At 39.9% G+C, this 27,178-nt stretch overlaps 1 protein-coding gene across 1 annotated transcript in view; it reads right to left on the bottom strand.

Annotated features, from left to right (window-relative positions):
- RHOBTB3 (Rho related BTB domain containing 3) overlaps window positions 1–27,178 on the bottom strand; it is a 67,093-nt gene that overhangs the window by 6,260 nt on the left and 33,655 nt on the right. The window contains exons 9-11 of the mRNA XM_049868392.1: window positions 19,748–19,921; window positions 16,764–16,930; window positions 7,181–7,277 (exon numbers count right to left, since the gene is read on the bottom strand). Of these exons, the coding sequence (XP_049724349.1) occupies window positions 7,181–7,277; window positions 16,764–16,930; window positions 19,748–19,921 (438 nt within the window). The remainder of the gene's footprint in view (window positions 1–7,180; window positions 7,278–16,763; window positions 16,931–19,747; window positions 19,922–27,178) is intronic.

Below are 27,178 nucleotides of genomic sequence, written 5' to 3'. Positions count from 1 at the left end.
CCCTGAGGGAGCAAGAGAACAGTAGGATGCAGACCCCAAATCTCATAAAAAGACCAGATTTAATGGTCTGACTGAGACTAGAGGGACCCCGGTTGTCATGGCCCCTAGACCTTCTGCTGGCCCAGGAAAGGAACCATTCCTGAAGCCAACTCTTCAGACATGGATTAGACTGGACAATGGGTTGAGAGGGATGCTGGTGAGGAGTGAGCTTCTTGGATCAGGTGGACACTTCAGACTATGTTGGCATCTCCTGCCTGGAGGGTAGATGAGAGGGTAGAGGGGGTTAGAAGCTGGCGAAATAGACACGAAAAGAGAGAGTGAAGGGAGAGAGCAGTCTGTTTCGTTAGGGGGAGAGTAATTGGGAGTATGTAGCAAGGTGTTATGTAAGTTTTTGTGTCAGAGACTGACTTGATTTGTAAACTTTCACTTAAAAGCACAGTAAAAATTATATAAAAAAAAAACTCAGAACAAGGACATCACAAGATTTGCTAAGAATTCAAATAAAAATTTGATCATGAGATCATGAATGTTCTGTGTTTATATGAACCTTTTTTTTTTTTCTATAGGATTTCTAATGGTAATATCTGAAATATGAATAAGGCTTTTGGGGGCTTTAAATCAGTGATGGCTGGGAAGACAACAAAATTAAAAATGAACAAATAGTAAGATCATAAATAGTTTGCTGTCCATTTCCCTTTATCTCTGCATAAATCTTCTAAGAAACATCTTTAACAAACAGAATGTTCTCAAAAATACAAATGGAAAACCTACGAAATGTACGGTGGCCGCTATAAAAAAAACACTGAGTAGGAAATAGGATATGGGTTTAGTTGATGCCTAGCAGAAGTATTAGCAGCATAAACAAAAAAACCAAAACTGGGCTCCGAGTGAAAAACACTTCATCCACTTCCTCAGACAGATCTCCGGCAGACGGAGGCTCTTTTTTTACATGTGCTCCCCTACAAGAAAGGACCCTGAAGTATCTCCCATACAGCATACAAAGTAGGCTCTATGGTCGAGGGGTCACTAGCTTATATGCCTACAGAGTTCGGGTTGGTACAGTACTCCATGAGTGGGCCATGATAACAGGAGCAGAGGGGACTGTGACGACTGCAGAGTGCATGCTACCTTTGAATGGCCAGCCAGCACTTGGCTCCAGGTTACTATTGCCATGAGGGTGGGCCCAGAGTACCCAGGTCTTCCAGCTTCTCCAAAGACGCCGGAAATATGGGTTTTTAAAATGTGACATGCCACAATTTTTAATTGTTGTCATTAAATTAAAAAAAAAAAAAATACTGTGTGGTCACTCTATTTAAAAACAAAAAAACCCTAGGCAGGCTGTATTCAACCCATGGACTGCCAGTTCATGACCTCTGATTTAGACTATCAAATTCTCCCTTGTCCAGTAGGAGATATTCTTCTCTGCCCAAGAGGATGCCTCACCAGTGGGATCCTGGGCCTGAACAGGTACTGATGATTCAAAGCTCTAGGATACCCTTTCAATTCTCATCAAAGTAACATAAGATAATCACTGACAAAGCCTCAGCGCCTTACCCTGCCATCTCAAAATGTGCCCTGTAGCCCTGCTTTTTATCATGCCAGGTGGTCATAACGTACCTTAGAGGTAATTGTGTAATATGATAAAAGTTAATAACTCGAAGGAATTATGGAGCACCTTTATCCCAAAGCTGTACCAGTACTCCATGTGTATCATTCATCTATAGAAGATTTAAAAAAAAAAAACCCATTGCCATTGAGTCAATTCCGACTCACAGTGACCCTACAGGACAGAGCAGAACTGCCCCATAGAGTTTCCAAGGAGCACCTAGCAGATTCCACCTGCACATCCTTTGGGTAGCAACCATACTACTTGACCACTATGCCACCAGGGTTTCCTCTATACAAGATAGTAAGTGGAAAATAATCTCATTCTTTTACAAACGAAGATGACCTAAGGTGGCATAATGAAAGCAGATCTAAGATTAAAATGCAGTTTATTTAACTTTTAGCTAACTTATTGAAGGATAACTATGTAAGAATATCCCTACTACACTGACAGCAAGCAGAAGCATGCCTTATCTTTGTGATTGGGATTGTTTTTTCTCGCACATGTTGTTGTTAGGTGCCGTCGAGTCAGTTCCAACTTATAGCAACCCTAAGCACAACAGAACGAAACACTGCCCAGTCCTGTGCCATCCTTACAATCGTTATGTTTGAGCTCATTGTTGCAGCCACTGTGTCAATCCACCTTGTTGAGGGTCTTCCTCTTTTCCGCTGACCCTGTACTCTGCCAAGCATGATGTCCTTCTCCAGGGACTGATCCCTCCTGACACCATGTCCGAACTATGTAGGATGCAGTCTTGCCATCCTTGCCTCTAAGGAGCATTCTGTCCACACACACTTCTTCCAAGACAGATTTGTTCGTTCTTCTGGCAGTCCATGGTATATTCAATATTCTTCGCCAACACCACAATTCAAAGGCGTCAACTCTTCTTCGGTCTTCCTTATTCATTCTCCAGCTTTCACATGCATATGATGTGATTGAAAATACCATGGCTTGGGTCAGGCGCACCTTAGTCTTCAGGGTGACATCTTTGCTCTTCAACACTTTGAAGAGGTCCTTTGCAGCAGACTGGCCAAATGCAATGCGTTTTTTGATTTCTTGACTGTTGGTTCCATGACTGTTGATTGTGGATCCAAGTAAAATGAAATCCTTGACAACTTCAATCTTTGCTCCGTTTATCATGATGTTGCTCGTTGGTCCATTTGTGAGGATTTTTGTTTTCCTTATGTTGAGGTGCAATCCATACTGAAGGCTGTGGTCTTTGATCTTCATTAGTAAATGCTTCAAGTCCTCTTCACTTTCAGCAAGCAAGGTTGTGTCATCTGCATAATGCAGGTTGTTAATGAGTCTTCCTCCAATCCTGATGCCCCATTCTTCTTCATATAGTCCAGCTTCTTATATTATCTCTTCAGCATACAGATTAAATAGGTACGGTGAAAGAATACAACCCTGATGCACACCTTTCCTGACTTTAAACCAATCGGTATCCCCTTGTTCTGTCTGAACAACTGCCTCTTAATCTATGTAAAGCTTCCTCATGAGCACAATTAAGTGTTCTGGAATTCCCATTCTTCGCAGTGTTACCCATAGTTTGTTATGATTCACACAGTCAAATGCCTTTGCATAGTCAATAAAACAGAGGTAAACATCCTTCTGGTATTCTCTGCTTTCAGCCAGGATCCATCTGACATCAGCAATAATATCCCTGGTTCCACGTCCTCTTCTGAAACGGCCTGAATTTCTGGCAGTTCCCTGTCAATATACTGCTGCAGCCGTTTTTGAATGATCTTCAGCAAAGGTTTGCTTGCGTGTGATATTAACGATATTGTTCTATAATTTCCACATTCGGTTGGATCACCTTTCTTGGGAATAGGCATAAATATGGATCTCTTCCAGTCAGTTGGCCAGGAAGCTGTCTTCCATGTTTCTTGGCATAGATGAGTGAGCACCTCCAGCGATGCATCTGTTTGTTGAAACATCTCAAATGATATTCCATCAATTCCTGGAGCCTTGTTTTTCACCAATGCCTTCAGAGCAGCTTGGACTTCTTCCTTCAGTACCATCGGTTCCTGATCATATGCCACCTCTTGAAATGGCTGAATATCAACTAATTCTTTTTGGTATAATGACTCTGTGTATTCCTTCCATCTTCTTTTGATGCTTCCTGCATTGTTTAATATTTTCCCCATGGAATTCTTCACTCTTGCAACTCGAGGTTTGAATTTTTTCTTCAGTTCTTTCAGCTTGAGAAACATGGAGCGTGTTCTTCCCTTTTGGTTTTCCATCTCCAGCTCTTTGCACATGTCATTATAATACTTTGTCTCCTCGAGAGGCCCTTTGAAATCTTCTGTCCAGTTCTTTTACTTCATCAATTCTTCCTTTTGCTTTAGCTGCTTGATGCTCAAGAGCAAGTTTCAGAGTCTCCTCTGACATTCATCCTGGTCTTTTCTTTCTTTCCTGTCTTTTCAGTGACGTCTTGTTTCTTCATGGATGATGTCCTTGATGTCATTTCACAACTCGTCTGGTCTTCAGTCACCAGTGTTCAATGTGTCAAATCTATTCTTCAGATGGTCTCTAAATTCAGGTGGAATATACTCAAGGTCATATTTTGGCTCTCGTGGACTTGCTCTGATTTTCTTCAGTTTCAGCTTGAACTTGCATATGAGCAGTTGATGGTCTGTCCCACAGTCGGGCCCTGGCCTTGTTCTGACTGATGATATTCAGCTTTTCCATCGTCTCTTTCCACAGACGTAGCCAATTTGATTTCCGTGCGTTCCATCTGGCGAGGTCCATGTGTATAGTCGCCGTTTATGTTGTTGAAAGAAGGTATCTGCAATGAAGAAGTCGTTGGTCTTGCAAAATTCTTTCATTCAATCTCCGGCATTGTTTCTATCACCAAGGCCATATTTTCCAATTACTGATCCTTCTTCTTTGTTTCCAACTTTTGCATTCCAGTCGCTAGTAATTATCAATGCATCTTGATTGCATGTTCGATCAATTTCAGACTGCAGCAGCTGATAAAAATCTTCTATTTCTTCATCTTTGGCCCTAGTGGTTGGTGCGTCAATTTGAATAGTAGTCGTATTAACTGGTCTTCCTTGCAGGCGTATGGATATTATCCCATCACTGACGGCGCTGTACTTCAGGATACATCTTGAGACATTCTTTTTGACGATTAATGCAACTCCATTGCTCTTCGAATTTTCATTCCCAGCATGGTAGACTACATGATTGTCCGATTCAAAATGGCCAATATCAGTCCATTTCAGCTCACTAATGCCTAGGATATCGATGTTTATGTGTTCTATTTTATTTTTGGCGATTTCCAATTTTCCTGGATTCATACTTTGTACATTCCAGGTTCCGATTATTAATGGATGGTTACAGCTACTTCTTCTCATTTTGAGTCATGCCACATCAGCAAATGAAGGTCCCGAAAGTTCTACTCCATCCACGTCATTAAAGTCGATTCTACTTTGAGGAGGCAGCTCTTCCCCAGTCATCTTTTAACTGCCTTCCAACCTGGGGGCTCATCTTCCAGCACTATACCAGACAATGTTCTGCTGCTATTCATAAGGTCTTCACTGGCTAATGCTTTTCAGAAGTAGACTTCCGGGTCCTTCTTCCTAGTCTGTCTTAGTCTGGAAGCTCAGCTGAAACCTGTCCTCCATGGGTGACCTTGCTGGTATCTGAATTCCCGTGGCATAGCTTCCAGCATCACAGCAACACACAAGCCCCCAGAGTGCAACAAACTGACAGACACGTGGGGGTTCTTGCACAGAATTGGTGCTAAACGCAGTTTAGTCCTCAGCTACTAACCCAAAGACTGGAGGTTTGAGTCCACCCAGAGGCACCTTGGAAGATAGGCCTACGGATCTACTTCTGAAAAATCAGTCATTGAAAACTCTATGACACACATTTCTATTCTGTCTTCAGGAGTTGGCATCAACTCCACGGCAACTGGTTTTGGTTTGTTTTGCTTTGATTTGATTATATTAATCTATTGTATTCACAGCTGAATTCTAAGTAAGGAGGCTCCAGAGTCTAGGATGCTACCTGCTCCCGATATGATATACAATGTTTATCAACTAGCTGAATATGTCTGCTGAAAATCAGTATGTTTTTGGTTTCCTTAATTTCACAATGAATAGCTGAACCAACCAAGAGATTGTCACATCTTTTGGCAACAGAATCCTTTTTACAAATAAAATCTGATGTAGAGCTCCAAGATATAAAACAGATAAAGCAGAAGTACTATAGTTGAAGGGAGGATAGCATAGTCCAATAACTGCAGATTTTAGCTGGCTCTTCCCCCTTCCCTTACTCTGTCTCTCCTCTCCCCCTCACCTGTCCCCTACTCTCTGCCCCCATCCCAGAAAACCTCCAAGGAGACTCTTCTGTCCAGAGTTTGAAAACAACTTGACTAGGTGATCTTTAATTCCCCTTTCCTTTTAGTTCTAACATTTCTTGACTTTATTCTAGGTAATAAGATGAGCAAACCATTCTATCTAAAGTGACTGTCTAATCTGACGACTATCCTGTTTTCATTTTCTTTCCTCTTATGCAGCACTCAGAAGCTCACCCTTTGATTCGTTTTGATCTTTATAATTTACCTTAAAAAGGACATTACATATACTCTCTGCTCAGTAAGTTCTGTGACATTTTTTATCAATAAAATAATTGTTTATTATTGCAAAGTAATATAATGGGCTCCTGTACAGAGGGCTATGAGTCGGAATTGACTTGAGGGCAATGGATTTGGTTTTTGTTTGTTTGTTTGTTTGATACAGATAAAACCAAACAAAAAACCAAACCCACTGCCATCAAGTGGATCTCGACTCATAATGACCCTATAGGAAAGAACAGAACTTCCTCATAGTGTTTCCAAGGAGCAGCTGATGGATTCGAACTGCTGACCTTTTGGTTAGTAGCTGAGCTCTTAACCACTGCACCAGCAGGTATACTTAAGTATATTCATTATAATGGAATAATATTATAAATATTACATTGTAAAGTATATGTAGTATAGGTATAATTATATGTATTAGAAGTATACATAATATACACAAATATAAGCCAAGCGGTCAGCAGTTCAAATCCACCAGGCGCTCCTTGGAAACCGTATGGGGCAGTTCTACTCTGTCCTATGGGTCGCTTTGAGTCGGAACTGACTTCACGGACATGGGTTTGGTTTGGGCTTTTAAAAATAATAATAGTTACAATTCTTTTACAAGAACCTCTTAAAGAAATTTGAACCGTTTAAATTTTGCTTCTGACTTACATGGTTAAAACCAAAACCTTATTTATTACCACCAAATGGCACATGAGAACACATTTCTCCACCTTATTCTCTATTTCAGGGAAGGAAAAAAAAAAAAGATGCACTTCAAAACGGATGGGTGCTAGAAAATAATCATTAAAAACTTTTTGTGTAACACAAGTCAAGCTGCTTATGTAACAGAAGTGACCATAAACCAAAATGTCCTCAATTCACGCTGTATATTTAAAAGGAATGCATTACAGTGCCTATTCTTTTTAATTTTGACTAATTATGTCTCAGATCTAAGAACAAAAAAACATAAAGTTTTCTTTCCAAAATAGAAATTGGCAATCTACCTGAAAGGTCCTGAAATTCAGGCTTTTGACTGAAGATGAGGTAGTTAGTGGCAATGAAATGAAGCAGCCAGGTAGAAAGGCAATCGGAGTGGTGAAACTGCAAGAAAAATGGGAAAGTAAAACAATATTGTGCATAACAATCACCAATAAGAATGAACCGACGGAGGGAGTAACCTGTGGAGAATTAGGGAGAACCCACAGCCATGTTCAACGTTCAACGTGTCTATATGATGCAGCCCTCAGGCCGCTCTAACAGCAGAAAGGAAAAGGGAGCATTATTAACAAACAATAAAATAACATTATCCAATGAGGAAGCCAAAAGGCCTTCCACCCCCCAAAAGGGAATGAGAACATGAGAGAACCAATAGTGAATAACAAGCTCCTGCTGCTGGAGTGGCCACATGTCTTTAGGCAGATGCATGGCTATCCTTGTGGCTAACAAAGACTATCTGAGGTTCTTGAGGATTTAGTTTAAACTCATGGACTTCACTAACTGCACTTTTATCTGTGTAGCAGAGATAAGACTGCTATCTAAAAAGTCTACCTGCAGAGCAAACTAAAAAATATGGTGGGGAGGTAAGTTCTATCAGCCTGAGTGTGAGTTCCAATGTGTACATGTTTCCACAAGAAAGTTATATCTGAAGAGTTTCTTTTTACTAGGATGTACTGTTACACTGAGGAGTTTCTGGCGTAATTCTCCTCATTCTGAGTTCCAACAGCTGCTAATGGATGGGAAACTCAGAGCAACCTGGCGGTGACTTCATCACCTTGTTGGTGTCAATCCAATGACATTCGCTGATTCACCCAATCATAGTAACTTGCTGGCAGGCAACTTCCGTACATGAATATAGCTCTTTTAAGGACACTCAAAAACAAGTAACGCCAGGTTAATGAGAGATTTATAATCTCAAATCTTGAAGAACAAACTCAAAGATTTGCCCTTTTAAAAAAGTCATGATGTGGGAACATCTTAATAAGTAAATTCACCCACCAAAAACCAAACCTACTGCCGTCGAGTCTAATTCCAACTCACAGCAACCCTATAGGACAGAGCAGAACTGCCCCATAGAGCTTCCAAGGAGCCCCTGGTGGATTCGAACTGCCAACCTCTTGGTTAGCAGGCGTAGCACTTAACCACTACGCCACCAGAGTTTCCAAGTAAATTCACAGGTCCCTCTTATTTTTATCACATACGAAATCAGAATTTTTAATTTGGGACTTGATCATTTAATCCCATCTCAAATTTAACAATCTTATTCCTCTTATCTTTTAGCAGATGAATGTTAGTGATCTCAAGGGAACCAACCAAGAGCATGTGGCTGTTTTAGCAGAAGCCACCACTACCACTGCTATCAGAAGATTAACCCAGAGCAAATAACCTACCAAGAAAAGGTCAGGATACAGCCTAAGGGCAGTGGTTTTGGAAGAGAAGGGGGAGATCACGGAAATGAACAACTGGCTAGAAAAGCATGGGTAAAACACAGCATTTTATTTTTGATCAAGATTTAAGGTACCATAACTGTGGGCTCTTGGCAAGAGATGAAATACATCTCATCATAAAAACCAGTTTTTGCGAACAGTATGTGCTGACCTGAGAAAATAGGTTTAAGCAACAGAATAAAAAAAGGGCATTGGAAAACAAACAACAAACCAAATGCTACAGCATTGAACAGCTATATGAAGAGTAATGTTGGTAGAGCACGTAACCAGGAACTCCCAGGAAAAGGTCAGAAACAAAATTTGTCGTCTCAGGTGGCCAAATATTAACACAAAGATTATAAGTAAGAAGATTAAAAATTTTACTATAAGAGTAAATAAATTTCACAAGAAACACCAAAGTTTGGACAGATGGGGTTTAAGGGGAAGTAACCAAAAAAAAAAAAAAAAACCAAACCCATTGCCACCGAGTTGATTCCAACTCATAGTGACCCTCTAGGACAGAGTAGAACTGCCCCATAGAATTTCCAAGGTGTGCCTGGTGGATGGATTTGAACTCCCGACCTTTTGGTTAACAGCTGTAGCAGCACTTAAGAAAGCCACCAGGGTTTTCTTAAAGGGGAGTAGAGATAAGGAAATCTGTACCTCAATCCAAAGAAATTGAGCTGATTCAGAGAAAGAAACTTCTCTTGTATGTTAAAAAAATCCACCTTGATGGAAAATTATATCTTGAAGATAGAATGATGGTAGAGATAGAGAGAGGTTAAATGGAAAGTAGAAGAAGTGAGAGAATACTAAAATTGTTCATCTATACAGAAGATATGAATGGTGCTTTCCTGATACACAATACGAAACTGGGAGATAACAAAGTGAATAGAAATTTTAATTATTCAGAGAGCTACTGGAAGTCAAATTCTGCTAAAGGGCAATTGCGCCTCCTAGAAATCAGAGAAAGGAGCCCTGGTGGTGCTTCTTTGATTAAGTGCTTCGCTGCTAACCAAAAGGTTGGCAGTTTGAACCCAGAGGTTCCGCGGGAAAAAGACCTTGTGATCTAGTCCTGTAAAGATTACAGCCTAGAAAACCCTACAGGGTAGTTCTAATCTGTCACATGGGGTCACTATGAGTTGAAATCAGCTCGATGGTACCTAACAACAATAGAAGTCATTGAGACAAAGGGTTCACTAAATTCTGATCAAGAGGGATAAACTGGTTGGTGAAGTGGAACTTCAAACCGTGAACCTCAAAGAGAACCCTAAAAGATATTCTGCTTTCTGGGGTTCATAATAGCCAAATTAGGAACCACTACAGTTGACACAATGGAGCCTAGTGGCACAATGGTTAAAGAATTCAGTTGCTAACTAAAAGGTTGGCAGTTCTCTTCTTTCACCAGCAGCTTAGCCAAAGAAAAAACCTGGCAATATGCTCTGTCAAGATTAAAAAAAAAAAAAATTTCAGCCTAGAAAATCCTATGGCACAGTTCTACTCTGTCCTATAGGGTTGGTGTGAGTAGGAATCACGACACAGAACAAAAACAACAACAACAGGGGATGGCACAGGAGCCCTGGTGGCACAGTGGTTAAAAGCGCTTGGCTGCTAACTGAAAGGTCAGCGGTTTGAACCCACCCGGAAAAGATGTGGCAATCTGCTTTCTTTAAGATTACAGTCTTGGAAACCCTATGAAATAGTTCTACTCTGCTCATGTAGGGCTGCGATGAGTCGGAATCAAATCTATGGCAATTAACAATAAAGGAATAGACCAAAGTTGTTGTTGTTTGTTGCTGTCGTGTCAGTTTTGACTCGCAGGGACTCCATGTACACAGAACGAAACAATGCCAGGTGCTGTGCCATCCTCACAATTGTTCCTGTGTTTGAGCCCACTGTTGTCGCCATTGCATCAATCCATCTCATTGAGGGTCTTCCTCTTTTTCGCTGACCCTCTACTTTACCAAGCATGATGTCCTGCTCCAGGGACTGGTTTCTCCTGGTAACATGAAGTACATGAAACGAAGTCTTACCATCCTTGTATCTAAGGAGCATTCTGGCTGTATTTCTTCCAAGACAGATCTTAAAGGAAATTAATTTCTAGATCCTAGAGTTCTGTATACATTCTGGCTATACTTCTTTCAAGACAGATTTGTTTGCTCTTCTGGTAGTCCATAGTATATTCAATATTTTTCACCAACACCATAATTCAAAGGCATCAGTTCTTTTGTCTTCCTTATCCATTGTCCAGCTTTTTTAAATAAGGCGACTGAAAATACCATGGCATTCTTAAAGTGACATTTTTGCTTTTTAACACTTTAAAAAGGTCTTTTGCAGCAGATTTGCCCAACGCAATGGGTCATTTTATTTCATGATTGCTGCTTCCATGGGTGTTAATTATGGATACAAGTAAAATGAAATCCTTGACAACTTCAATCTTTCCTCCAATTATCATGATCCTGCTTACTTGTCCAGTTGTGAGGATTTTTGTTTTATATTGAGGTATTTGAAGACTGTGGCTGTTGACCTTTATCAGTATGTGCTTGAAGTACTCTTCGCTTTCAGCAAGTAAGGTGGTGTCATCTGCATATTGCTCGCTGTTAATGAGTGTTCCTCCAACCCTCATGTCCAATTCTTCATACAGTCCAGCTTCTCAGATAATTTGCTCAACATACAGACTGAATTAAATATGTGAAAGGATACAACCCTGAGGCACACCTTTCCTGATTTTAAATCATGCAGTATCCCCTCGTTCTCTTTGAACAACTGCCTCTTGGTCTATGTACAAGTTCCTCATGAGTACAATTAAGTGTTCTGGAATTCCCATTCTTTGCAATGTTACCCATAATTTGTTATGATCCATATAGTTCAATGCCTCTGCATAATCAATAAAATGCAGGTAAATATCTTTCTGGTATTACCTGTTTTCAGCCAAGACCCATCTGACATCAGTAGTGATATCCTTCATTCCATATCCTTTTCTGAAAACGACTTGACTTTTTGGCAGTTCCCTGTCAATGTACTACTGTGACCATTTTTAAATCATCCTCAGCAAAATTTTACTTGTGTGTGATATTATTATTAGATAATTTTCACATTCTGTTGGATCACCTTTCTTTGGAATGGGCACAAATATGGATCTCTTCCAGTTGGTTGGCTAGGCAGCTGTCTTCCAAATTTCTTGGCATAGATAAGTGAGCGCCTCAAGCACTGCATCAATTTGTTCAAATATCTCAGTTGGTATTCTGTCAATTCCTGGAGACCTGTTTTTCGCCAATGCCTTCAGTGCAGCTTGGACCTCTTCCTTCAGTACCACTGGTTCTTGATCATACCCTACCTTCTGAAATGGTTGAATGTTGACCAATTCTTTTTGGTACAGTGACTCTGTGTATTCCTTCCATCTTCTTTTGACGCTTCCTGAGTCGTTTAATATTTTCCCCAAAGAATCCTTCAATACTGCAACTTGAGGCTTGAATTTTTTCTTCTTTCAGCTTGAGAAATGCCAAGTGTTGTTCTTCTCTTTTGGTTTCTAACTCCAGGTCTTTGAACATTACATTGTAACACTTTACTTTGTCTTCTCAAGTTGCCCTTTGAAGTCTTCTGTTCAGCTCCTTCATTATTTCTGTCATTCACTGTCTTAGTCATCTAGTGTTGCTATAACAGAAATACCACAGGTGGATGGCTTTAACAAAGAGGAATGTATTCTTTCACAGTCTAGTAGGCTACAAGTCCAAATTCACGGCATCAGCTCCAGGGGAAGGCTTTCTCTCTCCATCGGCTCTGGAGGAAGGTCCTTGTCATCAATTTTTCCCTGGCTGAGGAGTCTCTCAGGTGCAGGGACCCCAGGTCCAAGGGATACACCCTGCTCTTGGTGCTTCTTTCTTGATGGTATGAGGTCCCCAACTCTCTGCTCACTTCCCTTTCATTTCCTGTAAGATAAAAGGTGGTATAGGCCACATCCCAGGGAAACTCCCTTTACACTGTATCAGTGATATGACCTGGGTAAGTGTGTTATATCCTACCCCAATCCTCTTTAACATAATCTAGTCTTGCCTCATTAACCACTGGCAGAGATGAGGATTTACAGCACACAGGAAAATTACACCTATCACAAAATTGAGGACAACCACACAATACTGGGAATCATGGCCTAACCACAGTGACGTATTTGTGGGGGACACAATTCAATCCATGACACTCGTTTTAGCTACTCTACGTATAAGAGCAAGTTTCAGTGTCTCTTCTGACATCCATTTTGGTCTTTTATTTCTTTCCTGTCTTTTTAATGATCTTTTGCTGTCTTCACATATGATGTCATCCCACACCTCGTCTGGTCTTTGGTCATTAGTGTTCAATGTGTCAACTCTATTCTTGAGATGGTCTCTAAATACCAAAAAAACCCAAACCATTGCTGTCAAGTTGATTCTGACTCATAGCGACCCTATAGGACAGAGTAGAACTGCCCCACAGAGCTTCCAAGGGGCGCCTCGTGGATCTGAACTGCTGATCTTTTTGGTTAGCAGCCGTAGCATTTAACCACTATGCCACCAAGGGTTTCCTCTCTAAATTCAGGTACAATATAATCAAGGTTGTACTTTGGCTCCCATGGACTTGTTTTAACTTCCTTCAGCTTCAAGTTGAACTTGCGAATCTCCAATTGATAATCTGTTCTGCAGTCAGCCCCTGGCCTTGTTCTAACTGATGATATTGGGCTTCTCCATCAACTCTTTCCACAGATGTAGTCTATTTAATTCCTGCGTACTCTATCTGGTGAGAACCACGTGTATAGTTGCAATTTATGTTATTGAAAAAAGGTATCTGCAGTGAATAGGTTTCTGGTTTTAGAAAATTCTACCATGTGGTTGCCATCATCTTTTCTATCACTGAGGCCATATTTTCTAACTACTGATCCTTCTTTGTTTCCTACTTTTACATTCCAGTCACCAGTCATTATCAATGCATCCTGACTGCATGTTTCATCAATTTCAGACTGCAGAAGTCAGTAAAAATCTTCAATTTCTTCATCTTTGGCATTAGTGGTTGGTGCATAAATTTGAACAATAGTATTAACTGGTCTTCCTTGTTGGTGTATGGATATTATTCTATAACTGACGGCATTGTACTTCAGGACAGATCTTGAAATGTCCTTCTTGATAATGTGACGGTGTACCTCTTCAATTTGTCATTCCCAGCATAGCAGACCATATGATTGTTTGATTCAAAAGACCAACATCAGTCCATTTCAGTTCACTAATACCTAGAATATCAATCTTTAAGTGTCCCATTTCATTTCTGATGGCTTCCAATTTTTCTAGATTCATACTTTGTATATTCCATGTTTTGATTTTTAATAGATATTTTCAGGTGCTTTTTTTCTTCTCATTTTGAGTCATGTAACATAAGCAAATGAAGGTCCTGAAAGCTTTTCTCCATCTACATCATTAAAGTCAACTCTACTTTGAGGAGGCAGCTCTTTCCCAGTTATATTTTGAGTGTCTTCCAACCTGATAGGTATGTCTTGGCACTATATCAGACAATATTCTGCTGCTATTCATGAGGTTTTCACTGCCCAATTTTTTTCAGAAGTAGATCGCCAGGTCCTTATTCCTAATCTGTCTTAGTCTGGAAGCTCTACCGAAACCTGTCCACTGTAGGTGACCCGTAAAGCCCAGTGCCATCTAGTCGATTCTGATTCATAGTAACCCTATAGGACAGAGTAGAACTGCCCCGCAGGGTTTCCAAGGAGCGCCTGGTGGATTCAAACTGCTGACGTGGTGTTTGAAATACCAGTGACATAGCTTCCAGAACCACAGAAACACACAAGCCACCACAATGTAACCAACATGGAGACAAATGGTGGATAGACAAGAGGAAAATTTGTAATTTTAGGTTAGTCTTAGCAAATAGAAAACTCTTCAAAAATAAAGAGTAAAATTCAAAAAGTTAGTAGATATTAAGATATAAGGAGACAAAAATGGATAATCCCATAGTCAGAAATAATAGGAAAAACAAGTCAGGAAAAATTTCTGGCATTACAACCATAAATCATCCTGAGGAGGAACCAAGTGTGTCTGTGTGCGTGTGTGTGCATGCGCACACACATGCGCGGGGCAGGGGGGAGCACACCTGAAGAAATTAATCTGACCCCACAGGAAGTTCTCTTACGCGTATACAATTTAAAAGGATGTTTACAAAATAAGGAAAAAGAAGCTTTGTTTTTTTAAAAGTGTGACAGGTTTGTTAGGATAGTCTGAAAATAATACATCAAAAATGAACTGAGGCTGTGAACATGCTATGAAAAGTAAGAAAGAATTTTTAAACTAAATTTTGAGGACAGCTATTTATTTACCCCAAGCTCAGTGTAAATACATTACAAAAAGAGAGCAGGGTTACTCAATTTTTTAATTTATTTTGTCTCTAATACTAAGTAAAAAATGGCCTCAAGATCTGATGGTAAGAGAAATAAGATAGTTAAAGAGATGGTAAGAGAAGACCGAGATTCTTTAAAATGAGTTTCCCGCTATGCTCAGAAATATATTTGTTCGATTAGTGAATTCATCTCAGCGTGGAGGCAAGTTTTTAGCTGTCACAGAGTTCGGCCCTTTGCCCATCACGTGGCTCCACCTCAGCAACTTGGATGACAACAAAGTCATCGTGCTTTTCTAATCCTGGATGCCAAAGTTGCTAGGGATGGCTAATATGTTGGATAACAGATAATATTTACAAAGGTTCTGACACCTTTTTAAATAGATAGTGGTGATGGTTACAGAAAAATGGTAAATGTACTCTGAAAAAAAAAAAAAACAAAACCTGCTGTGTCGAGCTGGTTCCAATTCACAGGCACCCTATAGGACAGGGCAGAGCTATCCCATAGGGTTTCCAAGGCTGTAATCTTCACAGAAACACACTGATACATCCTTCTCCTGTGGATGGCTGGTGGGTTTGAACCAGTGACCTTTCGGTTAGTAGCTGGGTGCTTAACTATTGTGTCACCAGGGCTTCTTGGTGAATGTATTAATGTCACTGAATTGTACGCTTAAAAATGGCTAAAATGGCAACATTTTTGGTATATATATTTACTATAATTATTAAAAAAAAATAAGTTCCTGACCATCTGTAATGATGGATCAAATATACTCCTGTGCAAAAGACCTAGAGGGTTCTGCTTACTACAAATTCAGGACACATCAACAGTGTGCCATGACCACAGCAAGCCCTAAAACTGCTTTAGGGAAGGGAACAGAATGGCAGAATAACCAAAGGTAGGATGACCCGTGCGGATTAACTTTCTATTCCCAGGAATATAAGAAAGCAGGAATGAGGAGACAGCAGATTTTTCACTGGGACCACATATAGGAACTCATAAAACAGATTTCAAGAACAGCCAACCTAGTTTGTTTACAGACCTGGTCGGGTTCTTTGTCAGACTCATGTTCTGCAGTCTCTGTGATTACAGTTACTCACAATTAGTTTAATCGTGTAAATCCTGTCTATTCCCTAGAATGAGTGGCAGTACAATTCTTAAAAAGAAAATGGATCTGTGACCTTAGAAGAAGAAGCATGGTGTACTGCAGTGATTCTCAGCCTCCCAAGATTTTTGCTGATGGTATTCCTGACACAGTAAGACATACCAGCAAAACACATTTTGAAAAGATTTGTGAAGTACACCAATATTTCCTATACATGACTGTAACTTCAAAACATGTTCATGAAACAAATGAAGATTGAATAAATGAATGAATGAGTTTAGCTAACCATCTCTACTGATATGTATAGACCAATCCTCTCATTTCTCTTTCAGCAACCATAGGATGTGATCATTTTGAAGAAACTGTATGTAAATCCTATTTCCTACAGTACTTACGTGAGACAGTACAGCACCGTATTCAAATGACTTGCTAAAGGCCATAATCTACTTGAAAAAAATTCTACACCCACAATTCTACCTCCTTAAATAGGGACTGCACAAAAACCTAGTGCTATTTTATTGAGTTACCTAGCCATAGATACTGTTGTGAGGCCCCACTGGCATCCTTTAGCCAAACTTTCAAACTGAGATCAGCAATACGTCTCTTAATAAACAATAACTTTAACAAGAGCGGTATAATTTGTTATAGGATTGAAGGCAACCACCACCACCACCAGACACGTAAGAGGCAATTACCTTGGCTTTTTTGAGCAGGTCAACTATATCCAGGTTCATGGCAGCCAGCTCCCGACTTGGCATGCTCTGCAGCTGTGTGATGATGAAAAGCTCACAGATATGCTGCAGTCTGGACACCTGGTACATCTCAGCACAGATCAGGAGACACATGGCCTGGAAAATGCCAGCTGATAAAGAAAGGAAATAAGAGAAAATAGGCAATAAGATCATTTATAACCTAAATATATATATATACACACACACACACAGAAGCCCGTTGCTGTCCAGTCGATTTCAACTCATAGAGACCCTATAGGACAGAGTAGAACTGCCCCCCATAGTGCTCCCAAGGAGCGCCCGGTGGATTTGAACTGCCAACCTTTTGGTTAGCAGCAGTAGCTCTTAATCACTACGTCACCACGGTTTCCACATATATATGTATAAACATGTATCTATCTATCTATATTTTGACTGTATCATCAAATGTAGAATAAAATGCTTAGAAAAAGCCTTGAAGGAGCCAGCATTCTAAACTACTACTCTATTTTCAGAAAGAATCAATTTAAGCCTTTACGCTGAGAAGTAAATCTTTTTATTTTTCAGAGAGGGTGATTCTATAATTGCCCTTAACAATCAATTCCAAGGCTACATGAGTAAACCTTCTTGCTGTTGTTGTTCTTGTTGTTAGGTGCTGCTGAGTCGGTTCCGACTCACAGCAACCCTACGCACAACAGAACGAAATACTGTCCTGTCCTGCGCCATCCTTATAATTGTTGTTATGCTTAAGCCCATTGTTGCAGCCACGGTGTCAATCCACCTCACTGAGGGTCTTCCTCTTTTTCACTGATCCTGTACTCTGCCAAGCATGATGTCCTTCTCCAGGGACTCATCCCTCCTGACAACATGTCCAAAGTACGTAAGACGCAGTCTCGCCACCCTTGCTTCCAAGGAGCATTCTGGCTGTCCTTCTTCCAAAACAGATTTGTTCATTCTTTTGGCAGTCCACGGTATATTCAATATTCTTCACCAACACCACAATTTAAAAGCATCAATTCTTCTTCGGTCTTCCTTATTCACTGTCCAGCTTTCACATGCATATGATGCAATTGAAAATACCATGGCTTAGGTCAGGCGCACCTTAGTCTTCAAGGTGACATCTTTGCTCTTCAACACTTTAAAAGGTCTTTTGCAGCAGATTTACCCAATGCAATGCATCGTTTGATTTCTTGACTCCTGCTTCCATGGGTGTTGATTGTGGATCCAAGTAAAATGAAATCCTTGACAACTTCAATCTTTTCTCCGTTTATCATGATGTTGCTCACTGGTCCAGTCGTGAGGATTTTTGTTTACTTTATGTTGAGGTGCAATCCATACTGAAGGCTAACTGAAGGCTAGCTAATCTAAATCCTTCTGATTTTTCTTCTCCTGGTTTTAGTCCCCAAATTTTTTGTTTTATTTTTTAACACTTCTTTTAAGTCTGATTTTTAATGTAATTCTCTTTATCTTATCACACCTTAAGCTCCTTCCATTCTTTTGTAGCTGTGAAACTGGGAACACTATGTATGGCAAATATTTAACGTAACGAACAGATCCTCTTTCTCTCTATGATTTCCCCATTGCCTATGTCCCAGTGTCCAACTTAACTTTTTGATCCATTTTCCCCCACACTTTTAACCAGTTTTTAAAGTGTCTTGTACTAGTGTTGTTTTTCTGAGCATTTTTTCCTAATTAGCTAGGTAAAATCTAAAATTAGCAGCTTCAATTACTGGGAATTTTTCAATTACTAGAAATACTTCCCTATTCGAATCTAGTCATATTTTAAGTTTAATATACAAATTTTTCAGTCTTGAAATAATAAACAATACTTACTTCCAATAAGAATCAATTCTTTCATTTTTATTAAGCAAATATGATAAGCCAGTCTTTATCATTCATAGTAACACTGTAGCTCCAAAAAACTATAGCTAGCTCCAGGACCAGAAATGACTCAATTAAAAAAGGAATTTTCTGTTTTGGAAGTTCTAAAGCCTTTCACTAGAGGGCTCATGACTTGCTTAAAATTAGAGATTTCACTAACAAACACACGAAATCATCCAAATCTAAAAATAAAGCTGTGAACCCGAAGAGAGATATGATCTCAAATGAGTGTTTTCTTTTTATGTTTGCTGAGGTGCTTGGCCGGGTTCTGAAATCAAGGTCTCAGTCTCCTGGACCGAGCCACAAGTGGCTTGTTCTAGCTGTGTCTGTGGTGGGAGCCATCTGGTGGCCAAAGGAGAAAGAGTGAAGACTAATCAAAGAGGGCTTCCATGCCTGCATCCCAATGCTCCAGGCCTGCTGAAAGGATTCTGCCATTTTTTCAGGTACCTCCAGCTAGAGGAAACATGTAAGATGTGCTCCATCTTGTAGGTGCCATGGTGAGTTGCTTCCTTGTTAAAGACAGTTCTAGGTGACTTGATAGGGAACTAAATCCTACAGTCTGCTGGGCATTCTAACTGTTTTAGGAGAAGTTTTAGGAGAAGCCAAACTGAGGTGGGTTTTTTAAAAAAATAACGTACATCCTCTGGGCCAGAGAGAAGACCAAGGAGCTCTCAGAATATTCAGTCTTAAAAGTGCCTAGATCAGAAATCAGCTCCATAAAAGCAATTGGCCACCCTCCTCCTGTCATGGAAGGGAGCTCTCTGCTCCAATCTGTAAGACTAGGCTAACCACTGGGTAGCACAAGATACCTTCCATCTCCAGAGTACCTGTAACAGTCACCACGCCATCGGCGCTGGCTAAAGTATGGGAAATGATGCCAGAGTCTGAGAGCAGCCAATCTGCTCTCCTACTTGAACTGACTGAAAATTCATCATTGCACCAATACCGTTGCCAACTGCTTAGCACATTTCATGATGTCAACTCTGATAAACCTTAAACAGAAACATCGATTACACTGAAAGCAATTTATCAAGACAGTTGAAAAGGGAAGAATGTATTGTGAGGTATTAACACTTAAAACTGCTCACCTGGGCAGCAGGAGTCTGTGTATAGATACTCTAAAAATGACAGAAAAGTCTCTTTGGAAACACCATAAACTGGAATCAGAACACTCTTTGCTTCCATGTAATTACCATTAAACATGGCTGCCATCACTTCACAGCGGGCCACCAGGATGGCCCTGTGGGCTGGCACCGTTGTACCTACAAGATCCAAAAGGGAAACAAAGACAACAGATAGCTAAGTAAGAAAAACGTACATAGTTATTATTCTACAAGTTTCCTTCTAAATAAACATTAGGCATAAGGGTTTTTAATTGGAAAATGAAGTTCAAAAGTTGACTTTGAAACCAACAATCTGAAAGTCAGGCAACTATTTATTTGTTACTTAGTTTTTATTTCCTTAAAATAGATGCAATGAAATGAAATATTTTTGCTTCATGTTTTTAATTCCTTTCCAATTGGCTTAAAATAACACCACCACCCCTGCCCATGTGCTTTCCAAGAAAACACCACCATTACCCTTTCTTGGCCATACTCACACCATAGTCCTGGCCAGACTTCCCCTTACCAGAAAGAGAAAACTAAGAAGCAAACCACCCTAGGCCTAAGAGGTCTGCAGATCACAGCAGGAACAACAAAGGCGTCTTTTGTGGAGCTATGGAGAACATTTCAGAACTTAAGGAAAAATCTGGAAGGTGATGACCCTAGTTTCCTTGCTGTCTCCCCAGCACACTGCCCCTCCCCCGCACCCCGGACCTCTCTTTCCTAAATAAACCATACCTGCTTCTCAGACAGTCAGAGCTATGTTAAATGTAAAGGGCCCCCTTACCCCACACGCCTCACTGACGCTCATTAAACTAAATAGACTCTCTAGTTAAAGCTTGTTAAGCTCTGCAGGTACTATTCCCATGTACAAAGGCAGCATCAGACTAGAGCACACGTGGCTCGTGGCTCATGGCTCATGGGGTGGTAAGGCAGCTCTTACCACTCCAACCACCTTAGGAAACCGTGAGTCCATACTGCCAGCCTTCAATTCAGTCTAAAACAATTCAACAGATCATTACTGAACACCTACCATGTGCCGATTACCACGTTTGGTATCAAAGATAAAAAGATGAGGAAGACAAACCTACCCCCACTCTGGAGCAGCTAAGCTTTTAATGCGGAAGAAAAATGCTACAGTCAGTACGAGGGACAAAGCTGCCACCCTTCCAGAAAGCAATTCTATGAACCCAACCGTTGTGCTCCACCCAAGAGTCTTCACCTACGTATCCCTAAAATATCATACTTATCAGGGGCACAAATTTTTCTCTAAAATAGTCACAATTGGGTTCTCCATCCCCTTTAAACCCAAGTAAAACATTTCCTGGCTTAAGAAGGAAGCAAAGAGTTCCACCTAAGACCAGTGGCTTTCTACAAAGCCAATAATCCCTCAGGATCCATAAGCAACACCTGACTTAACCATTTCTGTGTCCACGGCTTGGCACTGTGATTAGCACAACCACACCTCCCACTGAGCAATCCCACCCACTAGCAGGCATCCCTGCCACTCAGCTCTTTCCCCTCCCTAATCAACCCCCTGCCCTTGGCTTTCGGCTGCAGGTGGATGCCCTTAATGTTACAGTGTCCCTCTATGGAGGAAGACTGGTTTCCATAGTAAAAACACACTGAATATCCCAGCACTCCTCTCTGTCATTATTTGTATAAAGTGATTAACAAAGAACTCAAACAGGTAATGCGGTTTGACTTATAATTTTAAGGTTTTAAAATCCTAAATAGGTCAACATAAAAAAAGGAAGAAGAAAGGAAAATTACAAGCAGGGTTTAAACAAACTAAATAACCTATCATTTGAGATAAGCAGAGAGATTTAAGACTGACCAAAAATACCAAGTGGATAGTACAGGGGGGTGGAATTTGAGAAGTAACCTTGATATTTTAACAGAAATTTTCAATTGCTTAATGTGGTTACAATAGTTATAAAATTAGCAACAAAACACTCAAGTACCTTAAGGTATTCTCAAATCCATTTCAAGTTTAGAATTTAGTGTGAAAAACCATTATACTTTCAGTTAAGAGAACATCAACTTCTGTTTCTTACCTGTTTAAGCTACTGTTTTGGTGTTCTAAATTGTTCTACTGTGAAACTGTAACACAATACCTCACTAGTCATGTTTTTACACACTGTATATAAAAATATTCTGAATGAAAATAATGCAGTATTTATACACCAACAACCAGCAGTAGGATACAGCTGAAAAATTTCTTAGCAAGAAAAAGACAATTTTGGGTTTTTTGTTTGCTTGGTATAATCAGGACAGAAACTAGGTATCACAAGATACCTCCACAAAACATCAATTTTCTAGTTAAAAAATAAACATGTTCTTTGAAAACGTCAAGGTCCAAAGTATCTTTTCTTTATTGTTGCAGTCTTAAGAAACTTTTTATAAGAACTCTGAGAGTAGAACGAAATATAAACCCTAAGTTTTCTAGTCATTTTGCATAAATTATGAAAGACCTTTGTTTTTACTGTATCTTAAAATACTACCATTTGTCATACCTTCTTCACACTACATTCCAGCTTTCAAAAATAAAAATTTTAATCGTTTTTTGTTTTATTCTGAAAATTGGCAATCTGTCTAGCTCAAAAGAGATTTAGAGTTTACACAACAGAATAGGGAAGGAATATAATTTTGTAAGAGTATTTTCATGCGACACAGATTCAAATGTCAAAAGGAAAAACTCCTATTTTCCTATATCAGGTCTAAATGTTTACCAAGACTAATTTCAGAGCTGCTCTTGTAGTTTTTTCTATTTAATGGAAAGAGATACAAACCAAACCAAGCTGAAGGTGGAGATAGATAGACAGACAGAAAGACAGATGATAATTTGATGAACACCTATTACAGGGATATTAAATAGGCTGTTTTATGTCCCATGTCAACTCCATCTAGTTGTTGTTGACGGCCTAGAACATTTTTAAAGAAGGATTCAATTCTGTACCCGGGTTCAGTAAGAAAGAGCACAGTGATCAACCAGTGTCGCCTGCCATTGCAGGGGGAGGGAAGTGGAGTTTACACTATGTGCCCCTGCTAGTTCTTTATATATACCATTTCAATCCTTGTGACAACTCCACAAGGTAAAAATTAGTATCCCCATTTCACAAGTGAGGAACAAAGGATCAGAAATGTAAAGTAACACAGCCAGACCTCCACAGTAAATGTGCACGAAAGCAAAGATTCCAACCAGGGCTTTCTAACCCAAAGTACATGTCACTACCACCTCATCTTGCTGGTGGATCTATGTTGCAGCTCTGGTCTGGACTGTTCCGTACAGTCTATTCTGTCAGGTTTCATTAAACCTCTCATGAGGTTGAGTCATAATCATTCTAAAAACTGAAGTGAAGAAGTCAAAGAGTTATTACACATGATGTCAAATTTATTATTGCACAAAGAGAAAACATTGTGTTTATAGGGATAAGTATTTAGTTTTTAAATTATCTTTCTCATTACTTTATATAATTTTATATTAAGATCAAAACTACATATGTGAATTATTTCATAAATGTAAACCTTTAAAAATGTGTATTTTGCATTATAAATATTTTAGGCAAAGTGTGTAGAGAAAATTCCACTGTAACTTTAATAAAAAAAAAATTATAATTAAGATTTGAGACAGGTTATTACCCAAATATTACACTGAGTGTCTAAAGTTCAACTATAAACAAATTTAAAATATATTAATTCTTTCCCTCCCCCGACAAAGTTGGAGATACAGTCACACTTCAAACAGCTATTTTATTTACACACACACACACATACACACGCATTAGTTAATTCTTCAGAGTGACACTGAAGGTTAGCTGTCTGTTAATATTTTAACTACAATTAAAACCCATAGGCCTAAGTGTTGCCACGCTGAGAGGCATTAATATGACCTAAAAAAAGACAAACTTCCATGCCAGGTATAAATTTTGAAAATGACAAAAATATAAAATAGTATATATGACAGAAGGCATGCTGACTTTGAATAGAGCTACCCAGAAACCCATTTGAATAAAGCTACAGCTATGACTAAACCACTCTGAAAATCTATTTAACCTTTCCAGTAATGCTAACCAGATGTTTTAAGCACACACTGCCCCAGTCTTCAAGTTAGAAAGGTCTGGGCGCACATTTCTGCTTCATCATCACTAGGTGACCAGTGCTGTGACGTTGAACCAGTTACTTTACGTATCTGGGTCTCCTCAACTGTTAGAATAACAATACCAAAATACAGGGCTGCTTAGAGACTTGACCTTGGCATGCATAATCTCTAGTAGAGGTGCAATCACTACTGTTATTGTAAGAATGTCTCAAAACTAAAATGTTCAATGGATTTGCATAACGTGGGCTTCATGAACACAGTTTTGAATATTAAAAGCACACAGCCACACCAAACTTGCAAGAAAAACGGTGACTGAAGCATACTTAATGCTGGCAAAGGTGTGGTAAAACAAGCACTCTCACATGCTGCCAGTGGAAATGGGAATTGATACAATGTTTCTGGATATGTATAGAGTTTAACAGCATTGCAGTGTGATTAATTACTTTTATGTGTGGCCTTTCTAGCCATGGGCTTGCAACTCCCACCCACGTGATTGTGTGATAGGAAAATTGTGGCCTACCAAGGGGACTGGTCAGTTTTGCCTTAAAAGACAGCCAATTCCAGAGCAGGCAGGAAGAGCCCACCACCACAAGAGGAGGAGGGACCCTACAGCAGCAGACGTCCTGGTGGACTTCTCAGCCCCCAAACAGAAAAAGCCAAGTGCCTTTGGGCAGAAGCCTAGGGTCAGGGAGAGGCATGCCTTCGAGCATAGCTGGGGAGAGGCTGTCCTGATGGAAGAACTGTATCCTCAGTGTTCTTGAGCCTGAATTGTAACTGCTACTTCCCTAATAAGCCCCATAATTCTGAGTATGGTCTGTGAGTTGTGTGTGGCCACTGCAATGAACTATCGAACTCAGTAGAGAGTGCTGTGTGCAGGGCAGTTGGTGTCAGAACTGGCAGAGATGGCGGAGAGGGGAGGCATGTCTGACTTCTGCCTCATAAGAAACAGCCTTGAGCTGTTGATCTTGGTTCTCCTTCCCCATGTGGGGCTGGAGAAAGTCACACACTGGCCCCATGCTATTTTTACACGCATACATGGAGTCTTAAAGATGTTTAAATCCTTTGACTAAGAATACATCCCAAGGAGGTAATCCTAATTTCCGAGTGAGATAATTGTAGTAAATCTTCAATGCAGCTATTATCTGTAATACTGAAAACGCAGGAAATACGTAAATTCGCACCTAGACTGAAAAATAGGACACAGCTATGTAATGACATTAAAAATGTTAACAAAAGGTTTTTAATGCCATGCAAAATGATTATGACACAAGTTTAAAAATAAAGGATAAACAATTGGACAGTATTTATTATCTTTTTTTTAAGCAGAAGAAAAATGACTGGAGGGAAATATGCCAAAATGTCAACAGTGATTATCACTGAGGAGTAGCAGTATGGGTGGATTTTGTCTGTGTATGTGTCATTATATATTACCTGACAATCTTTTAGTGAACAATTATACCATTTTTCTAATCACTACCATCCCCATCTCATTCTCTAAGGATAACCGTTGTTTACCATGTTCTACATATTCTTCTATCTTAAAAATATATTTTAAAACTTTTTTTTTACATTTATAAACCTAATAGACATATTTTCTCTAAATGGGATCATTCTGAGCACACTGCTATGTAACAATCATACATGACTTTCATAATCAGAAAAGTAAACTTTCTTCATGAATATGTATTCAACTATTTGTTACTCAGGGAGAGCTATCAATTAGATCAGTGATTCTCTAAGTCCTTTACTACTTTGCTCATTTAGAATGCCTCTGGTTTTTCTACTTCTCTCTCCCTCTACGTGTTGGAAGAATTCCAGAAGTACATGGGAGAACTGGGCCCTTGTAAACTCAGCCTGCTGCCAGAGTGACCAAGTGAGCACGCTGAAGTGCATTAAAAAATGCTCCACAGCATTCAGCAGGACGACGGACTCCTATTTTAATCCCAGAAAGGGACAAGCATTCACTCAACTTTTTCCAACTCAAAACTCCTCCCCAGTAGTCTGTTACTCAGTAGGTGCAGGGAGAATCAAATAAAGGGGGCTATTAACACCAGAAGGGAGCTTAGAATCTATAGGGTTCACGCTTCTTGCTTTGCAAATGAGAAGACTTGAAGGCCAGAAGTGTTAAGTGACTTGCCCAAGGAATGCAAAGCCAAGGCTGGAGCCAAGGGTCCAGGTTCACCCTCTTCTGGAAGAGACAGCCCTGTTGCCTTCTACAATTCTTCTCCCTCTACACTCTTCAGAAGCTAGACTTGCAGGCTCCTCTAGCTGATGGCAGGGAAGCTGGTACCAGACCCCGCTTCTACCAGGTTCCTGCTTCTCTCTGCACCACCCCTGCCCCGCCCCAGTCTCCCTGGGGGGCCTTTGTTTTTGAGCTGGGGAGGCTACCAAGACCACCCTGCAACTGCTGCTAGTCACCAGCACAGGCACACAACTAGTTCTTCTTGACTCCCAACCCCTTCATAGGTGCAGGAGTGTGAACAAGTGCCTACAAGAGGGTCACCAAGAGTTGATAGAAAGGATTCTCTGCATCATTGCTTATCTCTTTTAATATAATATATATATCTTTATGTGTTGCATATTCCCTCTGAAAATCTTTTTCAGTAGGTTACACTAACATGTTTGGTGTCAGTGCCTCTTATACAAATTATTGTCGTATGCCATAGAATGGATTTCGACTCATAAAAAAAAATAGTGACCTGTTAATGCCTCTAATGCCAATTATAAGCAAATTTGGTAGCTACGTAATAGCACAACAAGAGATAAAAGGTGGGGATGGGAGATAATCCCTACATTCATTAAGCTACAACAGGGTCACACATTATACTCAATTCCCTTGAGAAAGGCTGCTCTCAAACTTTGCTAAATTATTAACAGCCCTGGCAGGAAGACTATCCTCTCTCATTTCATAGTTTCATTGCCATGCAAAGTCTTTTAGGACAGCATTTATGCGTGAGTTGTTGATTCTCAAGTTCAGCATCATTAACAACTATTTATCAACGCAAGTCACTGTTCGAGAGACTACAGGCAACAAGAACAGTGAAGATACAGATGCTTTCTTTAGCAGTCATTTTAAGTTTCCTTCTGAGATCAGTAACTTTGATGTCCCTCTCACAGTTAAAATTTCTAAAATATACAAAGGATGAGATTAACCTTCTGGAGAATAACCCAAGAATCTGTCTCTAAGTGATGATGAAGAGTTTGGAACACCCAAATCTCCGATCAAGGTGGCTTAGGTAAAAAGGCAGATAGAGGACTTGAAATTGATGATTAGGAAGTGAATATTTAATCGATTACATTGTACTTTACTGATA

This window comes from Elephas maximus, chromosome 2, assembly GCF_024166365.1.
Source record: "Elephas maximus indicus isolate mEleMax1 chromosome 2, mEleMax1 primary haplotype, whole genome shotgun sequence".
In the NCBI taxonomy this organism is placed as follows: domain Eukaryota; kingdom Metazoa; phylum Chordata; class Mammalia; order Proboscidea; family Elephantidae; genus Elephas; species Elephas maximus.
Note: the sequence above shows the minus strand (reverse complement) of the source record. Positions and strands in the feature narration are given on the sequence as shown.